The 20,704-nt window shown below is 49.2% G+C and overlaps 1 protein-coding gene across 1 annotated transcript; it reads right to left on the reverse strand.

Annotated features, from left to right (window-relative positions):
* Positions 1-13,461: 13,461 nt before the first annotated feature.
* LOC125435837 (SLC35A4 upstream open reading frame protein-like) lies at positions 13,462-13,839 on the reverse strand. Its single transcript, XM_048502256.1, has one exon. It carries the CDS (start codon positions 13,837-13,839, stop codon positions 13,528-13,530), a length of 312 nt encoding a protein of 103 aa, XP_048358213.1. The 3' UTR covers positions 13,462-13,527.
* Positions 13,840-20,704: the final 6,865 nt, after the last annotated feature.

Below are 20,704 nucleotides of genomic sequence, written 5' to 3' on the forward strand. Positions count from 1 at the left end.
ATTTTAAGGAATGGCCTTTTAAGTATTGTATGTGTTTTTATGTTCTGTGCCCTCTTTACCTGGTAAGGTGCCTTAAGTTCTGTAAGGCCGAAAGGCAACTAATAAATATTTTAAATTAATGGAAATCGAAAGGTACTTAACGCACACACACACGTTTTGGGTGAGCGTAATAATGTAGGAACCACATTGCCCCAAATGTAGTGATTTAGGGAGCTCCGTCTGCTTAGTCTGGAGAAGAGAAGGTTAAGGGGTGTCATGATAGCCATGTTTAAATATTCGAAGGGAGGTCATGTTGAAGAAGAAGGAGGAGGAGGAGGAGGAGGAGGAGGAGGAGGAGAGAAGAAGAAGAAGAAGAAGAAGAAGAAGAAGAAGAAGAAGAAGAAGAAGAAGAAGAAGAAGAAGAAGAAGAAGGAGAAGAAGAAGAAGAAGAAGAAGAAGAAGAAGAAGAAAGAAGAAAGAAGAAGAAAGAAGAAGAAAGAAAGAAGACAGGAGAAAGAAGAAGAAGAAGAAGAAAGAAGAAGAAAGAAGAAGAAGAGAGGGAGGAGGAGGAGGGAGGAGGGGAGGAGGAGGAGGAGGGTGAGGAGGGGGGGGGGAGGAGGGAGGAGGAGCGTGGAGGAGTTGTTTGGATTTATATCCCCCCCTTCTGTCCTGCAGGAGACTCAAGAGACTCAAGAGGGAGCAAGCTTGTGTTCTGTGTTTCTAGAGACTAGGACAAGGAGTAATGGATTCAAGGTACAGGAAAAGAGATTCCGCCTAAATATTAAGGAGAACTTCCTGATGATAAGGGCTGTTCGAAAGTGGAATACATTGCCTCAAAAAGTGGCAGACTGCAGGTTTTTCAACAGAGGCTGGATGGCAGGGGCGTGCCGTCAGTGGGGACATGGGGATACCCATGTCCCCGGGCTCACACCTTTTGGTCACGTGGGGGAGTGCCGGAGGCCCACTCCACATGACTGGCGTGTGTCCCAGCCACCTGCCATGGTGCCCCGCCCCCTTCTGGTCGGCTTCTGCCCTCCCCAGGCCCAGGGGAGAGCAGGAGCCAAGCTCCAGAGAGGAAGGGCACTGTGGCAGGAGGCAGCATTCTGCCCTCCTGGGCTCCCTACAGCCCGGCTTGTGACCTCCCCAGAGCCTGGAGAGAGCAAAATCCAGAATCTAAGCTAAGAACGTGCTTTTAAAAGCACAGAGCCTGGGGGTGGGGCTTAGGGGCCCCGCCCCAGAGCCCCGCCCCAGCCTCCCAGCCTTTAAAAGCTGAGTTGTCTCCCGGCACCATTCCCCCCCCCCCCCCCATACGCTTCTGCTGGATGGCCATCTGTCACAAGTGCTTTGTTCGTGTCTTTCAGCATGGCCCTTCTGGTCTCTCCCAACTCTATGATGCCATACAACTGAGCTAGTTGTATGTATGTGTTTTTATTCGCCACTTCACGCACCCCCTCCTAAATGCAATAAAACCTCACTCCAGTGGTGTTACCGGTGGCCAAAAGAAAATCATATTTTATCTCATTATTTAGTTAGATATATTATATTAAGTTTTAAAAATCTGTTTCTGCAAAAGGTATTTTCCTATAAGGTTTTCCTTGCAGCTTGAAAAACTAGTTTCCTCCCTCCTTTAATTGCTCTCTGCACTGCTCCCATTGTACTCTTGATTGGATCAAGCTACCAAACAATACACTCTCATACACCCCCCCTAGATAAGGGTTTCCCTCCAAAGGAAATCTCATAGGAGCAGGTCTTGTGAAACTGTTTTTGCTTAATGGTCTTTCTTTTGTTGTTAATCACCCTGTATGGTTTTTTGCTGTAACACCCCAAAAACACTATAATAATCCTGCACTTTGCCCAGGAGTTGGGCAGTTGGGGTGCTGTGTGGTTTCTGGGCTGTATGGCCGTGTTCTAGCAGCATTCTCTCCTGACGTTTCGCCTGCATCTGTGGCTGGCATCTTCAGAGTTGGGCAGTTGCTGCTGGAGGCTTGCTACTTTGGGTCCTCTGTTAAAAACTCTCCCCTCTGCTGGGAACGGGTTGCTGCTACCCAAAATTAGGAATAAATTCAGAGGTGAGATCCAGCAGGTTCTCACAGGTTCCCGAGAGTAGGTTACTAATTATTGGAGTGTGCCGAGAGGGGGTTACGAATGGGTGATTTTGCCACGTGATTTTTTGCCCTAGTTACGCCACTCTCCTCTCAGCAGTAGCGCGCAGAACTTGAAGCAGTTCTAGCAGTGAGGTGCACCGGGTGTGCGCAAGGCAGCCTGCGCCATGCGTGCATTAGTTTTCCGCCCATGAGGACCTGGGCGCAACAGCTGCTGCGTCCTTGCCACAGCCCCGCCCCAGGGAATGCCCCGCCCCTGGAATCGCCCGGCCTGTGCGCCCCCATTACGTGCCCACTCCAGCCCCATTGGCGCTATGCCACAGTTTGAATCCCACCAACATGGAAACCTGTTACTAAGATTTTTGGATCCCACCACTGAATAAATTCTTTTACTTTATTTTATAAAATTGTGTTCTGGTTTGACCGATTGTTGCCCAAGCAGCGGGTAACAGTGGTAGTGTGTCAGATTTTGGATCAGCCAAAGGATTGGCAGGGAGAGAAGTACACGGTTTGAAGGCTGCAGCGGGAGCCGAAATGTCGGAGGCCGTTCCAGAGGTATTTTCTTTCCGCTGGCACAACCTCCGATGCCGGACTCCAGCACGGATTCCCACTCTGCTCTCTTCTGCCCAGTCTCTACAAAGGGCGCGGAGGGTAACAAGGATGAGATGCCAAGAGGCACTGGTAAAACGAGGGGGAACTCGGGGGTCACAGGCAAAGCCGCGGACACGCTAGACAAGCATTGATCACCCGCATCTGCCTTGAGTCACTTGCTGTCAAGGTAGGAGGCAGCAGCCTCAGCTGGAATAATGCGGAGCTGTGTGTCTGAGTGTGTTTGGGGGGGGGGGGCTGTGAAAGCAAGCAACCGAATCCAGCTGTTGCCTCTGTCGATAGTCTTTTAAAACCTCCCTGGACAAAGAAAAGGGGCCTTTTCCCTGTCGTCGTCTCGGTTTGTTTGTTTATTTGCAAAATCTTATATTCCACCTCTGTATCCTCCCCCTTTTTAGCTTAGGTAATAGTTAAAAACCTAAGAACATCAGAAAGAGCCTCCTGGATCAGACCAGAGTCCGTCTAGTCCAGTGATGGCGAACCTATGGCACGGGTGCCAGAGGTGGCACTCAGAGCCCTCTCTGTGGAGCTCACTTGCCAAGCATAACAGCAGTGGCCCCCCCCCCCCACATCTAGGCTGGCCTGGGCCGCTGGGATCGATTATTAACATTAAACCTAAGACCAAGTTTTGGGGAAGCAGTGTAGGTAATCCTATTAAGCGCTGTTAAACCCCACTGATTTTTATGCAAAGAACAAAAGTGCAATCCTTTACCTGGGAGTAAGCTCGGTTGCTGGCAATGGGGCTTGCTTCTGAGTAAACCCTCCTGGGGTCGTGATTCACTCTAGAGATACACGGTTGCTTCAAAGCAAAGCCACCAACGACCATCAAGCTTGCTCCTGAGTAACGCACGCCTCGGAGCCAACCATTTTTTCTAAACTAAAACCTCAATATTCAGGTTAAATTGCCGTGTTGGCACTTTGCAATAAATAAGTGGGTTTTGGATTGCAGTTTGGGCACTCGGTCTCAAAAAGGTTCGCCATCACTGATCTAGTCCAGCACTCTGCTACTCGCAGTGGCCCACCAGGTGCCTTTGGGAGCTCACCTGCAGGAGGTGAAAGCAATGGCCTTCTGCTGCTGCTGCTGCTCCCGAGCACCTGGTCTGCTAAGGCATTTGCCATCTCAGATCAAGGAGGATCAAGATTGGCAGCCATAGATCAACCACAGTTAGTTTTGTAGGCTTAGTGTAGGTAGTTTGGTTTTTGTGGCCTTGGTAGCTGGTTGCCCTTGGATGTCCTATCTGGGTCCTAAAGGGCACAGTAGTTTTGCCTTGCCTGAACTAGTGAGTAGGCTTGGGGGATAGGTTCAGAGGGGTACCCCCTGTGTATGGTTGTTCTGGGCTATGAAACATTGCCATATCCAATCCGCCCCAGGATGGAGGGGTAGTTTATGTGTGAAGCCACCATCCGGATCTGTTAGGTTTATCTGTTGTTAGTAAGGTTATAGTACGGTTATAGGCTGAATTCCCACAGAAAATTTAATCTAGATCCAACCAAGTTTCAAAACGCTCTTCCACCAGCTGTCCGGGCCCTGCGGGATCTTACTGAATTCCTGTAAGACGGTATTGTTCTGCCGGGCCTTTGGAGGAACCAGCCGTTGATGGTGCCCGCCCCCCGCCCCCCCGAGCCTTTTACATCTGTGCCTTCTGCCATCTTGGGGTTTACCGTTCCTCCCTCCTGAAAGAGGATTTAAGAATGGAGCTTCCAGACGCCATTTTTGCTTATGGTAACCTGTTATTACGTTTAGCCTTATTTTTATCGCTGCTTTTAATGGTTTTAGTTGTTTTATTCTACATATAATGGTTTATTGTACACCGCCCAGAGCCCTTCGGGGATGAGGCGGTATAAAAATCGAAAGAAAGAATAAACAAACAAACAAACAAACAAATAAATAAATAAATAAATTGGCACCTTTTCATCCAGGTTCCAACATCCTCACTGCAGCATGTTTCGTGTGTGTGTGTGTGTGCGCGCGCCTGCTGTCAGGGGTGCAATTGTTAAGGTAGCAGCACCAAAATTTCAGAGTATCTTTAGGAGACCCTCCTGATGATGCCACTCAGTTTTGGTGAAGTTTGGTTCAGGGGGGGCCAAAATTATGGACCCTCAAGTGTGTAGCCCCCATCTCCTATTAGCTCCCATTGGAAACAGTGGGGGATGGGGCACCCCCTTTGGGAGCCCATAGCTTTGGACCCCCTGGACCAAACTTTACCAAACCTGGGTTGTATCAGTTGGAGACTCCCGTGATGATACCACCCAGGTTTGGTGAAGTTTGAGATGAGCGTGTAAACATTTAATCTGTAAACATTTATTTTACTGTTTTTATTGTTAACGTATATTTGAAACTAGCTTGTTTTGCTGATGTTATTATAGTGTTGCTATGTAATGTCATGATGCTATATGGATGATGGTTTGATTAGGCGCAGCAGTGGCATAGGAGGTTAAGAGCTCGTGTATCTAATCTGGAGGAACCGGGTTTGATTCCCAGCTCTGCCACTTGAGTTGTGGAGGCTTATCTGGGGAATTCAGATTAGCCTGTACACTCCCACACACGCCAGCTGGGTGACCTTGGGCTAGTCACAGCTTCTCGGAGCTCTCTCAGCCCCACCTACCTGACAGGGTGTTTGTTGTGAGGCAGGAAGGGCAAGGAGATTGTCAGCCCCTTTGAGTCTCCTACAGGAGAGAAAGGGGGGATATAAATCCAAACTCTTCTTCTTCATCATTGATATTTGTTACTTGAAATATTGTTTGATATTGCTGCTATATGTTATGTTATTGATATATATTTTGCTGCACACCGTCCCGAGCCTTTCGGGGGAGGGCGGCATCCAAATGAAAGTTCCATTCCATTCCAACCCTTTGCAAGTACAGTGAAAGGTTTCTTTCCACATCAGAAGAGCATTTGTTCAGACAAATCCTGCCGCACACAGACACCTGCCGTCTGCCGCACACAGACACGGTATAACCCAAGGAAAGCTCTGCCACTTGATTCAGCTGGTTGTCGAGACTGGATGGGAAGGATATGTGTGCTGGATGTGGGGTTGCCAACCTCCAGAGAGACACTGGAGCTCTCTCAGGATTCGAACTCATCTCCGGACAGCACAGCTTAGTTCCCCCGGAGGAAATGACCACTTCTGACAGGAACAGGGGCAAATAGCAGGCCTGAAAAATTGTGCATTGAACGTTTTTACGTACCATTCAGTGAAATGCTGTTGAGTTTTCAGCTAGTGTCAGTAATTTTTCCTTGCGGGTTACATGAACTATTTCTGGATTACCAATTAAACAAAATACGCAACCAAATAAAGCATTAACATAAAGGAGCAGGTCATCATATGGACAGTCCTGTCATCAATTTGCTGAGAGGCTTAGAGAGGGCAGCTGGCCAGGTGGGTTACCATCATTGCAGCTTCTCGCTGGCTTAGGGCTTTCAGTCTAAAATTATACAGCACAGGGAAGGGATGATAGAAGACATGGAAACTCTATCCGCTGTTGCAGGCAGTATATTTGCCGCATGGCAACTGAAGAAGAAGAAGAAGAAGAAGAAGAAGAAGAAGAAGAAGAAGAAGAAGAAGAAGAAGAAGAAGAAGAAGAAGAAGAAGAAGAAGAAGAAGAAGAAGAAGAAGAAGAAGAAGAAGAAGAGGAGGAGGAGGAGGAGGAGGAGGAGGAGGAGGTTGGATTTATATCCCTCTCTTTCTCTCCTGTAGGAGACTCAAAGGGGCTTACAATCTCCTTGGCGCCTTCCCCTCCAACAAAGCACCACCCTGTGTAGCCAATTGGGTGGGAGCTTTTCAGAGAGAGCTCAGAAGAGCTGTGACTAGCCCAAGTCACTCAGCTGGCATTTGTGGGAGTGCCCAGGCTAATCTGAACTCCCCAGATAAGCCTCCACAGCTCAAGCGGCAGAGCTGGGAATCAAACCCGGTTCCTCCAGAATAGAATGCACCTGCTCTTAACCACTACGCCACTGCTGCTCCTGAACAGGAAACATTAAAAAAAAAACCACCCTTGGGATATCAGCAACAGTTCCACGGATGGTGCAAGACATTTTGGTGGTTGAGATCAGTGTGTAAACTGCCATCAAGCCATTGCGGACTTCTGCCAAACCCACTAGTGTAGACAAAGCTAAATGACACACACACGCCCCCCCAAGATTTTGCTAAAAGTGGGCTAATAAATGGAATAATGGATTATTTGTTATCCTTTAATGGCATTCCAAAACGTGTTTCCTAAGGTAGGGCTGCCCCTGAGAAGCGTCCGCCGAGTATCGCAACTGTTGTTATGTTGCCGGGCTGGCTTTCGCTTCTGTGCTCATTGGAGCCTGCACAGCACATAGCAACAACTAGTTACGGCCCTGTCTGGCATACCAGATTGTTTGAAACACATAGTGTGTTTGTGTGTGTGTGTGTGTTTGTGCGTGTGTGTATGAGAGAGAGAGAAAGAGACTTCCCCTCTTTGCCTCCTTTCCCCCCCCCCGCCCAAGCCTATCTGCCCTTTAGAATATTTTAGTGCCCCCCCCCTCTTTGGCACACAGTTCCCATTTGAAGAGGGGAAATTTTGTCCGCATCCGAGAAAGAGGGAAACGCAGAAGCTGAGCTGGTGGATGGAATTATGGCACCCGGGAGACAGAAGGAGGGGAAGGGAAGGACTGGGGAGGGGATGCTGGGGGAAAAAAAATAGATATGGGAACACAGAAACAGAGAAAGGCAATTGCCGCTTTGATAGCGGGGCTTGATGGCTGTGGTGACAGGCAAATAGCAGAGTGATTGCAGTCTGAGATATTGCTAAGTCCCCTGACCCCTCCAGCACAACTGGTTAGGGGAGGCAACGGTGGTCCCTCGTTTTCTAGCCTCCTCCAATGGCCCCCCGTGCCCTCGGGAGTGACCCCACGCCTCCACTTGCTGATGGAGATGGGGGCATCGGAAGAAATCGTCGCCCGGCAATCCTTGCCTCCCGTCCTGCAAGGGTGCTAAGAAAGGACTGCTTCTCTCTCTCTCTCTCTCTCTCTCTCTCTCTCTCTCTCTCTCTCTCTCTCTCTCGCTCACACACACACACACACACACACAAACCATCTCTGGGCGTCTTTGTTTTCTGAGTGTGTTTTCTGTATACATACCGAGGGCATAGGAGGCAGGAACTGGGGTGTTTCACATCCTTTGTGGTGATTCCTGAAGTCTCCGGCCCGCTCTTAGCCCTAGCCCTGTTTGTAAGTTACAGCAAACACGTGTTGAATCTTGGGCGCACTTAATTTTTCAGTGGCGTAGGAGGTTAAGAGCTCGTGTATCTAATCTGGAGGAACCGGGTTTGATTCCCAGCTCTGCCACCTGAGCTGTGCAGGCTTATCTGGGGGATTCAGATTAGCCTGTGCACTCCCACACAAGCCAGCTGGGTGACCTTGGGCTAGTCACAGCTTCTCGGCGCTCTCTCAGCCCCACCTACCTCACAGGGTGTTTGTTGTGAGGGGGGAAGGGCAAGGAGATTGTCAGCCCCTTTGAGTCTCCTGCAGGAGAAAAAGGGGGGATATAAATCTAAAACCCTTCTTCTTCTTCTTCTTCTTCTTCTTCTTCTTCTTCTTCTTCTTCTTCTTCTTCTTCTTCTTCTTCTTCTTCTTCTTCTTCTTCTTCTTCTTCTTCTTCTTCTTCTTCTTCTTCTCCTCCTCCTCCTCCTCCTCCTCCTCCTCCTCCCCCTCCTCCTCCTCCTCCTCCTCCTCCTTGTGACAGTCAACGTGTGCACAGTTGAACATCTGATTAAAAACCTACATTTCTTCCGGTTTCATTTGTAAAGTGAACACAAATTAGCTCTCCCTTACAAACAGATGTACGTGCTTATAGGTAGGATGTACTTGTGTTCGCATGTGAATGGGGCTACCGTGATCTTTGTTTGAAACCAGTAGCTTATGAAAAACCAGGTGTCCTATTGTTTATTGGGGACTCCCTTTGGATGGTGGCTTCACTTCTACAACCAATCTTTTCCCTGCAGCGCACAACTAAACTTGGGTATTCTCAGAGGTGGGATCCAGCAGGTTCTCACAGGTTCCCGAGAGTAGGTTGCTAATTATTTGTGTGTGCCGAGAGGGGGTTACTAATTGGTGATGTTGCCATGTGATTTTTGCCTTAGTTACGCCCCTCCTCTCAGCAGTAGCGCGCAGAACTTGAAGCAGTCTAGCAGGAGGTGAACCGGCATGCATGGCAGCCCGCGCCTGCGTGCATTTGTTTCCTGCCCAAGGACCGGCGCAGCAGCTGCGTCCTTGCCACAGCCCCACCCAGGAATGCCCCGTCCCTGGAATGCCCAACCACGCCCCCATCGTGCCCCGCCCAGCCCCATTAGCGCTACGCCACAGTTTGAATCCCACCACCATGGGAACCTGTTACTAAAATTTTTGGATCCCACCACTGGGTATTCTATGATGTAACAGTGTCAGTGGCAGGACCTAAAGTATGTAACCAGTAATTTCAGTTTGCACCCTAAAATATGCTTCACAATCCCCGTGTAAAGTTTTTCCTGCGTGTCGAGTTTCCTCAGCAGAGAAGCCAACTTGAAACAAAATTCCCGAAGGATAGAAATTTGGAGGGTGGGGATGCTATAATAATGTATTGTCGAAGGCTTTCACGGCCAGAATCACTGGGGTGTTGTGTGGTTTCCGGGCTGCATGGCCGTGTTCTAGCAGTATTTTCTCCTGACATTTCGCCTGCATCTGAGCATCCTCTGAAGATGCCAGCCACAGATGCAGGCGAAACGTCAGGAGAAAATGCTACTGGAACACGGCCAGACAGCCCGGAAAACCCCACAGCACTCTGCTGCTGTAATGGTTTGCAATGTAGCAAGTATTTCTGAAAAGAGAGAAAGAGCGGGGGAGAGAGAAATCCTTTTGCTTTCACAAAGAGGAGTGACTGTCGAGTGTCGAGAGCAGAGGTGTTGTGTGAGGGGTCTTGAAAAAAACTGACAACAACAAAGGCTTGTAAGAAACAATTTTTTCCTCTGCAATTTCAGCTGGAATGTTTCCAAGGGCCTTTGAGCTTTGCTGTGAATCCATGAAAGGCGGACTAAAAACAAAATGAATTAAATAAAATAATAAAATATTGCAATCCCTTTGCCCTCAACCTCTCCCCCCCTCCCCGAAGATTTAAAAATGGCACCCATTTGTCTGCCCTATCTATCTATCTATCTATCTATCTATCTATCTATCTATCTATCTATCTATCTATCTATCTATCTATCTATCTATCTATCTATCTATCTATCTATCTATCTATCTATCTATCTATCTATCTATCTATCTATCTATCTATCTATCTATCTATCTATCTATCTATCTATCTATCTATCTATCATCTCTCTGTCTCTGTCTCTCTCTCTCTCTCATCTCTGTCTGTCTGTCTGTCTGTCTGTCTGTCTGTCTGTCTGTCTGTCTGTCTGTCTGTCTGTCTGTCTGTCTGTCTATCTATCACAGTGGCTTAGTGGCTAAGAGCAGGTGCATTCTAATCTGGAGGAACCGGGTTTGATTCTCAGCTCTGAGTTGTGGAGGCTTATCTGGGGAATTCAGGTTAGCTTGTGCACTCCCACACATGCCAGCTGGGTGACCTTGGGCTCGTCACAGCTTTTCGGAGCTCTCTCAGCCCCACCTACCTCACAGGGTGTTTGTTGTGAGGGGGGAAGGGCAAGGAGATTGTAAGCCCCTTGGAGTCTCCTACAGGACTGAAAGGGGGGATATAAATCCAAACTCTTCTTCTACCTACCTACCTACCTGCCTGCCTGCCTGCCTGCCTGCCTGCTTACCTACCTACCTACCTACCTACTTGTCTGTCTTCTGTCTGTTTGTCCACCAAGGAGAAGAAGAGTTGGCTTTTATACCCTACCTGCTTTTCTCTACCTTTAAATGGACTCAAAGTGGCTTACAGTCACCTTACCTTCCAATCCGCTCTCTCAGGTGGGGCTGAGAGAGTTCCGAGAGAACTGTGACTGGCCCAAGGTTACCCAGCAGGCTTCATGTGGTGGAGCAACAAAACAAATCCGGTTCTCCAGATTAGAGCCCAGCGCTCTTAACCACTAAACCACCCTGAGGAGCTCAGGGGAACGTGTATGGTTCTCTCGTACTCCATTCTATCCTCACAACAACCCTGTGGGGTAAGAGGAGCTTTGGGAGTATGGGGCTGGAGCCAACAGTATAAAGCTAGAGGGGGACAGGCTCTGTCTGTGCCTGGCCTCAGTCGAGCTTGGATTCTGCCCTCAGCTGCGGTTGGATGCCTGCAGTTTAAGGCTGGTTCCAGGCCTGCAGGTTCTTGCCTCTCCAACCTCCAGGTGTACAACTGCACCCTGTCCTGAACTCCACGTGGGATTCCAGACTGGGGCTCCATTGATTGGGGCGCAGCCTGAAATGTGCTCCCAGAAAGCGGCGCCTCGGGCTTGAGCTCCCTCATGTCCCCCCTAGATACGCCGTTGCCTGTGGCCAGTGTGCTTGCAGGACCGTCCCACCCTTACGTCCTCCAAAGGATGCTTCGATCAGCAAATGAAAATTTGCTTGCGGTCCCCAGCCTGAAGGCAGTCCGACTTGCCTAGGCCAGAATCAGGACTGTAGTTCTGTATTGTGGCTTTGTGGACAGCTTATGGAGCAGTGAGTCTATATAGGGCATGTAACCAGTGAACCTCCAGAATTTATTAGAAATATATCCTGTTGAACCCTGATCCTAAAATTTCTCCCCCATTGAAGCCAATCCAAGCATCTGCCTGGAAGAATGCAATTGTTTAGACTTTTAAAGAAGTAGGCATAGAAATAAGGATATTACTCAAATAACTCTTTTCTTGTCTTTATTTTTGATACATGTATACCTTTAGATACGTCGTAGATTCCTTGATATTACATTGATATTGCTTTGCTTGTAATATTACCTTGCTTGTAATATTACTAATTGGCCATGCTGGCAGGGGCTGATGGGAATCGTAGTCCATGAACATCTGGAGCACCATAGGTTGGCCACCCCCGCTCTACAGCATTGCACCCCGCGAAGGTCCCCGTCCTTTCCAGGCTCCGCCCCCAAATCTCCCCAACCCGGAGCTGACAACGATAGGCAGCTGCTTCTGAAGCAATCTTTTAAAAAATCTGCACTGCCAATCAAATTCCCAATGGCCAATCAGTAGCCGTGCTGGGCATAAGCCTCCCTTTGCCCCACCCACTTTCTAAAAACACTTGGTGGGCGCCAAGAAAGGTGTTGGTGCACCACGTTGGGGACTCCTATTCTAGGTTCTGTTCTTTAAAACAAAGCCCAAGAGACTTGGCTCTATCCGTCGCACAGAGAAATGATCTGCACTTCTGCCGTGTTGCCCCCATCTGGAACCATGCAGTGCCCTGGGGGAACTCTGATTAACTGCAGGCAGAGAACATCTTCCCGTGAACCACCTGACCCTGTTCTCTTTAGCGGCTGCAGCTCCTTCACCCAAGCATTGACCCAGGCAGTCTCCATTTAGCAGAAGCTTAGAGCTTGACTGTGCTTGCAGGCCAGGGCTAGAGAATCCATCGAGTTTCTCCAGCGTCGTTGCCTCCACCCTCCATTCGTCTGCTGCACGCCGCCCTGCAGCCCCCAAGAGATGGCAGATAGGAACGGTCTGACTTATTGAGATACGTGCTTTTGTGACTTTTTTTTGCCACCAAATTACAGCTGACTTAGGGCAACGCTGTGGGGATTTCAAGGCAACAGATGCTCAGAGCTCAGAAACTTAGCAGGTTCATTCCTGTCTAGTCCTTGGATGCAATTGTAGGGGTGAGCCTGCGAACCCAGCAGAGCTTCAGACAGAGCACAGGAATGCCTGCGCCATCTGTTGCCCTCTGGGCAAGCATCCTCACCGGTCACAAGACCCCCGTGACTCACAGGTCACAAGATGTCCTGGACAAAGGGACAAAAGGTGCATACCCCCAGGTATGGATTAGGCCCAGACAGGAACGTTTCCTCCCGCACGTACGCAGCCCCTATGATTCATGTATTGTGCAACATTCTTCCGTTCTCCCGCCTTCCCGAAAACCCTAATAAAAGGTGCCAGGGACCGCCAGCTCGGCAGAGTAGCCAGATCCACGGATCATGCTATATCGCCACTGGCTTCTCTCCACCGGATGATATCGCTGCGTCTCGCCTATTCCTTGCGTCGCCCGTAACGACTTAATGCAATGGAGTAGTGCCAAGGGGACAGGATGTCCAATGGACCGGGCGCACGCTGGTGCAGAGGCGTGGCATGGTGTGGCGGGGGTGGGGGCATGGCAGGGGTGCAGTGCGCATGCGTGTCCCGGTCACGATTCCCCCTCGCTCCGGCCCTGCTTGGATGAGAGACCACCAAGGAACACCAGGGTTGCTATCCATACAAAGGCAAATGGCAAGCCACTTCTGTTGGTCACTTGCCACGAAAACCTTACTGGGTTGCAGTAAGTCAGCTGTGACTGGAGGGCACTTTACACCCAATTTGTGGGGTTGCTACCAGTTGGAAGCGACTGGGCAACCCTTCACCCACACATACACACAACGTTGGGCATGTAGGTGAACTGCCAAGCCTTGGCAACATGGATTGAGGAGCCGGCTGGATATGGGCTGTGAGCCAGTGGTGGGAAGGTTCTGTCAAGCTGAAACCAATTTATGGCAAGGCAAGAAATGAATAGAGGGGCTTTACCATTGCCTTCCTCTGTGTAGCAATTCCTGATTTTCTTGTTGGTCTCCCATCCAAATGCTAACCAGGGCCGACCCTGCTTAGCTTGCAAGATCTGACAAGCTAAGGCCAGCCAGGATAGGGCAGACTGTTTATGAAATGGTCTAGAAATTCTAATATTCAAAGAGGAGTTTTTGGGGTGCACCACTACACAACGGAAAGTTGTTTAGTCTGGTCCTTTCCTGAATGAGTTGAAGAACTCTTTGATTGTCTTCTCCACATCAGGGATTGCATAGTTTTGAGACGCATACACTCCAGAACAAGTCCCCACGAAAAATCCCAAGACTGCTGAAGAGCGCAGTTTGGCTACAACATACCCAGCAAGGAACCCTTTGAGAAATGGAGATGCTAGTAAGGAACCTTCCTGTCCTACTCCAGCCTGCACCTCATTTTCCACTTTTCGTTGCAAGCTCGCCAACTGATCCTTCAAAAAAGCAAGATCCTCCAGCTTTGGCAGAGAGTCCTTATCGTCCGCCATCTTCCCGGGCCGAGGATTACAGAGCTTCCGCTTCCGCTGGCGCATGCGCGGTGCAAATCAGACTGTTTATGTTTGGTCTCTAAATCTAGCCCTGGGGTCTGCAACCTGTGGCTCTCCAGATGTTCATGGGCTACAATTCCCATCAGCCCCTGCCAGCATGGCCAATTGGGCTGATGGGAATTGTAGTCCATGAACATCTGGAGTGCCATAGGTTGCAGACCCCCTGATCTAGCCCTTTTACCTCATCAAAGGAGGCTATTCACAAACAGGCCCGGGTCTCAGGGACAAAAGTCAGGGGAAATTTGATCGTGACACCTTTCTGTTTGGAATATTAGCACGGTGGCTGCATTCCTGTAGATCAGGCACCAGGCCAAGGTATTTCTTTTTTGTACCCACACTTTTAACTAAAGTTTTGTTTTTTTTCTTTCTTAGCAGTTTTATGTTCTGCTTCTAATCGAAGCTCTGTTTTAGGGGATTTTTCTAAAGGATGTCGAATTCTTCTTTTGCTTCCTTAAGAAGAAGAGTTTGGATGTATTTGCCTTTCTGTCCCGTAAGCAGTTTTTCAAGCAGCTTATAAACCCCCTTCCCCTTTCTGTCCCCACAACAGACACCTTGTGAGGAAGGTGGGGCTGAGAGAGTGTGAAAAGAACTGTGACTAGCCCAAGGTCACCCAGCAGGCTTCATGCACAGGAGTGGGGAACAAATCCGGTTCACCAGATAAGAGTGCTTATGTGGTGGAGTGAGGAATCAAACCTGGTTCTCCAGATCAGAGTTCACCACTGGCTTATAGCTATTGGCTTGTTTTTATATTGATAATGTATGACGCTTATGATTTTATGGTATTTTTACTTAGAAGCCATTATGAGCTGGAGACTTGGCACCCAAGTTCCCTAAATAAATAAATAGACAGCACACATGTTTTGTAAGTATAATATGCTGTCTTCGAGCCCTGGGATTTCTACTTAAAGTAATTCAGGCAGTAGGGATAGAAAAGAAGATCTCCGCCTCAGAGCCTGGAAAAATAACTATCAGCCATAATGGACACATTTAGTCTAGCATTTGGCTTAGTGGTGCAGCAAAGCATATGGCCGTGGTGGCGAACCTATGGCACTCCAGATGTTCATGGACTACAATTCCCATCAGCCCCTGCCAGCATGGCCAATTGGCTGATGGAAATTGTGGTCATAGGCTATCTGGAGAGTGCTCCTACCAGCCTCCTCTCTTGTGGGATTTTTATATCCTAAATTGTTGGGAAGATCTCGAAATACTGTCAGAATCCCATATACATGACCCTAATTCCAGGATAATGATTTTAGTGTTCAAGAAGATCCCGTAGGACAAAATTCAATTTCAGATGCACAAAATTGGTCCGGGTTTAAGCTTCTGTGAGTCAAAGCTCACCTGGTCAGATACCTGAACCAATTTTGTTGGTCGTGAAGGTTCTACTGGAGTTGAATTTTATTCTGCAGCTACAGATTAACCACCCGTTTAGTTACTTACTCCACTTCTGCTCTGCTTTTCTCCCCAATGGGATCCCAAAGCAGTTTACGTGATTCTCCTCTCATTCAGTTTATCCTCGCTGAGGTCAAGGTCACCCGGCAAATTTCCATGGCTGAGTAGGAATTTGAACCCGGGTCCCCCTATGCTAGAAACCAGAGCCAGGAACATCACAGGAACATCACAAGCACATCTGAGTCCACCAGGGCAATCCTTGGATGGGGGAAAGGCTGAAGAAACGGTGGCTCTTGAAGTTGGTCAGAGCCGATTGGCAGAGGTAGAAACATCTGTTTACTTCGTTGACCGTCTGCCTTTCCAGTGGAGACTCCAGGCAGATTCTGCAGACAGTGTGAGCCCAGTGATAGAATGCGTTGGAGCACAGTGGTGTGTAAATATTGGGAGCGCCTTCTTTCTCCCTCCCCAGGCGGCGTGAGCGGAATTCTCCCCAGAGTCACGAGTTCCTTTCCCTGGATGGCGAAAGAAGGAAGGAAGGAAGGAAGGAAGGAAGGAAGGAAGGAAGGAAGGAAGGAAGGAAGGAAGGAAGGAAGGAAGGAAGGAAGGAAGGAAGGAAGGAAGGAAGGAAGGAAGGAAGGAAGGAAGGAAGGAAGGAAGGAGCAGGCAGGCAGGCAGGCAGGCAGGCAGGCAGGCAGGCAGGCAGGCAGGAAAGAAAGAAAGAAAGAAAGAAAGAAAGAAAGAAAGAAAGAAAGAAAGAAAGAAAGAAAGAAAGAAAGAAAGAAAGAAAGAAAGAAAGAAAGAAAGAAAGAAAGAAAGAAAGAAAGAAGAAAGAAGAGGCGGAAGGCAGGCAGGCGGAGCGGGCAGGCAGGCAGGCAGGCAGGCAGGCAGGCAGGCAGGCAGGCGAGGCAGAGCAGACGAACAGGCAGGCAGACTGAAAGAAGAAAGAAAGAAAGAAAGAAAGAAAGAAAAGAAAGAAAAAGAAAGAAAGAAAAGAAGAAAAGAAAAGAAGAAAGAAAGAAAAGAAAGAAAAGAAAAAAAGAAAGAAAGAAAGATAGAAAGAAAGAAGGCGCAGGCAGGCAGGCAGGCAGGCAGGCAGGCAGGCAGGCAGGCAGGCAGGCAGGCAGCAGGGCATTGTGACCCTTCTGCCTCCCGCTCCACCCAATGGGGTTAAATAGTCTTCCTCTCCCAATAGGGCTGGAAAAGGTTAGCCAGCATGACCTGTCCTGGTGATAAATGGGGAGGCTTCAGAGGGTACGCATGGCCAGCTATAGCTAGTCCTGAAATCCAGTGAGGTTTCTTGTAACAATCCCATGACCACACAAGCTCTTCTCCACACCAGCGTGCTCATTTTTATAGTCCTTATCCTGCCTCTTGTAACTTAGAACGTCTGTAATAAGAACTGAGCAGGACATTGCACGAATGTACACATGCTGAGCAGCTAGGATAAGACCAGCAAGCCGGTGGACAGATCTCAGCATATATATGTGCAGATGCACCACTGAACGTGTGCTGAAGACGTGAAGCTGTCTTGCACCGTGGAGCTCAGGGGTGGCCAACCTATGGCGCTCCAGATGTTCATGGACTACAATTCCCATTGGCCATGCTGGCAAGGGCTGATAGGGGAATTATGGCGCCCATCACATCTGACCCACCTACTCAATGTTGGCTACTCAAATTGGCAGAGCCTCTCCAGGGTATCTGGATGAAATCTTTCACATCGCTTGTTTTCTGGTTCCTTTTAAATGATGGCGTCGGGGATTGAACCTGGTACCCTGTGGGTGCCAAATGGGTTCTTTGCCATTGAGCCGCCACCTGTCTGTAGCAAATGAACATATGAACTAAACCAGACCACTGATCTATCACAATCAGCCTTGTCCGTTCTGACTGGCAGTGGCTCCTCAGGGCTTCCCATCATTTTCTGCCTTGTCCTTTTAAAGGGGGTTGGCGGGGGTCAAACCGGGGAACTTCTGCATGCCAGGCAAGTGATCTGCCATTGAGCCAACAGCCCATACTCCAGCCCCAGTCCACATTCTCTTCCCTAATGCATATTCACTTTCCCATTCATGCTCATTACAGGCATAGCTGGAGCCAGAGGCGTGCCAGTGCGCCTCACAGAAGCTTTTGCACTTATGGCAAGCGGAGACCCTGGGAAATGTAGTTCCCATCAGGTCATTTGCAGCCTGGAAGGGAACACAGGCAGGCCTGTTCTCCAGCCTGCTCGGTTTGCTACCACGGTAATGGGGGGGTGCCGAGAGGTACCACGGGGAGACGCGAGGAAGGGGAAATGTTGGCTGCCTCGTGATGACAAAGCCATTTGCCTGGTGCGTGGTGCACCCCTCCATCCCCTGGTAGCTCCGCCACTGCTCCTATGTATCCAAAGAACTTTCCATCAAACTATTCCTGTTGTGTCCAATTCCACACTGTTCTCTGAAAATGAACTCCAGCATCACTGTAACTATTACACACCCAGCACAACCCGATGGATGTTTACTTTGAAGTAATATATTATCAAAGGCTTTCACGGACTGAATCAACTGGATGATGTGTTTCTCTCCGTGGCACCAAACACGTCTCACCGTGACAGGCCTCTGGAGATGCCAGATTGGGGTCACACAGCCCAGAAAACCCACAACCGCCATTCTAAAGTCAGTCTCTCTGAGTATGATAGGGCAGACTTTGATTCTTGTTGTGGTACTTTACAGCTGTTTGTCCTAGATGGGGGGTATCCAACTCTGGGGCTTCAGATGTTCATGGACTGCGATTCCCATCATCCATGCCAGCAGGGCTGAAAATGGGAATTGTAGTCCATGAACCTCTGAAGCCCCAGAGTTGGACACCCCTGTCCTAGATTAACTGCTCAGGGTGGTATTGTGGTTAAGTTGTTTGAATTCCAGAGATTTGGGTTCAGATCTCCACTTGGAACTGAAACTCACCATATGTCACCCTCTTGCAGACGAACCCAACTCACAGTCTCACGATGAGGTTCAGAAGAAGATGCTGATCTGGACTCCTTGAAGGAAGGCCAGGATTAAAATGTGCTAGACTTTGACCACATCATGAGACAAGATGAGACTTACTGGAAAAGTCAACGATGCTAGAAAAAGCTGAAGGTGGCAAAGAAAGAGGAAGACTCAACATGAGATAGGTCAGGGGTGGCCAACCTATGGCGCTCCAGATGTTCATGGGCTGCAATTCCCACCAGCCCCTGCCAGCATGATCATGCTGGCAGGGGCTGGTGGTACAGCCCATAATCTGGAAGCTATAACCACCCACAGAATAAATTGACTCCATCAAGGAAGCCACAGCCTTTGGTTTAGGAGGAGGAGTTTGGATTTATATCCCACCTTTTTCTCCTGAAAGGCAAGGTATTAACCTGACTCATTCCTTCCTTTCTAACTGAACCTCTGAAGTTCTGGAACTGTGACTATTGGAGTCACCCAGCAGGCTTCATGTGGAGGAGCAGTGAAACAAGTCCAGTTCACCAGATAAGAGCTCTTCACTCATGAGGAAGCAGTGGCATAGCGCCAAGGGGACAATGGGGTGCGCAATGCACCAGGTGCATGCCGGTGCGGGGTGTGGTGTTGGGGGTATGGCAGGTTGCAGTTCCCCCTCGCTCCAACCCTGTGTGGAAGAGTAGGGAATCAAACCCAGTTCTCCAGGTTAGTCTCCACTGCTCTTAACCAGTACACCATGCTGTCTTGACAGCACTTAACACTCACAGAGATAGGTGGTTTGATATATGGAAAGACATCATGGACCCTTTGCACATGATGCTCCCTGACCTCTTGCCCATGCCGAATATTCCTCTGCACATGCCCTGTGAATCTTACCCTCTTCTAAGACCCATGTTTGCAAATCACCCATATTCCCTCCATAAGCTTTGTCCATTTTGAGGCACTCTGTCCTCTCAAAGTTCTCCCTTGTACCTGTTTTACTCAGAAGAAGAAGAGTTGGATTTACATCCCCCCTTTCTCTCCTGTGAGGAGACTCAAAGGGGTTTACAATCTCCTTTCCCTCCCCCGCCCCCACAACAAACACCCTGTGAGGCAGGTGGGGCTGAGAGCGCTCCGATGAACTGTGACTAGCCCAAGGTCACCCAGCTGGCGTGTGCTGGAGACGAGTGCACAGGCTAATCTGAATTCCCCAGATAAGCCTCCACAGCTCAAGTGGCAGAGCTGGGAATCAAACCCGGTTCCTTGTCAGGTATTTGGGTTTGTGGGATGCTCTGAACTCAGTATGTTTCTCCACACCAATTTCTTCAAACTTTCTCTTAAACACCCCCTCACTGGAAATGTGGACCTCCGACTAAGAAGACTTGTCTCAGACCCACAGGGGATCCAACGGTCCAAGAATCCCATTTCCATTGTCAAATTGTCCCTGTGCAACCAGGGATTGGAGTCAGGTGACCCCATCTTTTGTTCTTGGCAGAAAGGTAAAGAGGCCGACTCTGGGAGGGGGTGGGGCACAGGAAACACCCTCCCTGCCCCAGACGAGGCCTTGAATTGATTCAGTCCAGTGCTGACTGTTTCGGGAAACATACGTTGCCCGGGCCCACACATTTCGAAATGCCACAACCTTGGGGTCAGAGCACCGTCTCTGACTGTTCCTGACTGTTTATTTGGACGCTGACCCAAGCAGCGAGATGAGGCCTTTCCCTGAAGATGCATAGGACTCTTTGGTGGACCCCCCCCCCCCAACCACAGCTGGATACCAGAGCTGAAAGAGAAACAAGGGAAGAATCCTTGTCAGGCATTTGGGTTGGGGGGAACCTCTGAAGGCACGCCCCCCTCAGAAGATCTGAGATTGCAAATGCCTTAACAGACCAGGTGCTCGGGAGCAACAGCCGCAGAAGGCCACTGCTTTCACATCCTGCATGTGAGCTCTCAAAGGCACCTGGTGGGCCACTGCGAGTAGCAGAGAGCTGGACTAGATGGACTCTGGTCTGATCCAGCTGGCTTGTTCTTATGTTCTTAGGAAGATGCCAGTAACTAGGTTTCTCACAGTCCCCCTGACTTGCGAGTCATCCCGCCTCCATTTTGGTAGTTGTCACACACATCCACATTGGGGAAGTGGGGAGAAGCAGTCGACGAACAGCTGCTTTCGTTTCTCCTTATTCCCTGCATTCCTTCTTTTCCCATCTTAGCCCCCCCCCCTTCCTTTATACCTTCCTTTATACTGACAATCTTTTTAGGCCCCAGCTCCACATTCCCTGTTTCTGCCCCATAACAGCCCCTGGCCATAAGGGCACAGGGCACCCTTAAACTTTGCCATCCCATTATTTTCCTTCTCCCCAAGATTTGCCCATTCTGTAGATTCTCCTCCCATTCAGCCTAGACTTCCTTCCTTCCTTCCCAATCTCTGTCTGTCTGTCTTTCTATCTATTTATCTATCATCTATCTATCCATCTTTCTAT

Source organism: Sphaerodactylus townsendi, linkage group LG06 (assembly GCF_021028975.2).
Source record: "Sphaerodactylus townsendi isolate TG3544 linkage group LG06, MPM_Stown_v2.3, whole genome shotgun sequence".
NCBI classification, from domain to species: Eukaryota; Metazoa; Chordata; class Lepidosauria; order Squamata; family Sphaerodactylidae; genus Sphaerodactylus; species Sphaerodactylus townsendi.

Bases quoted from the DNA above. Each gene is read 5' to 3' on its own strand.
- LOC125435837 (XM_048502256.1), bottom strand. From the start codon at position 13,839: ATGGCGGACGATAAGGACTCTCTGCCAAAGCTGGAGGATCTTGCTTTT.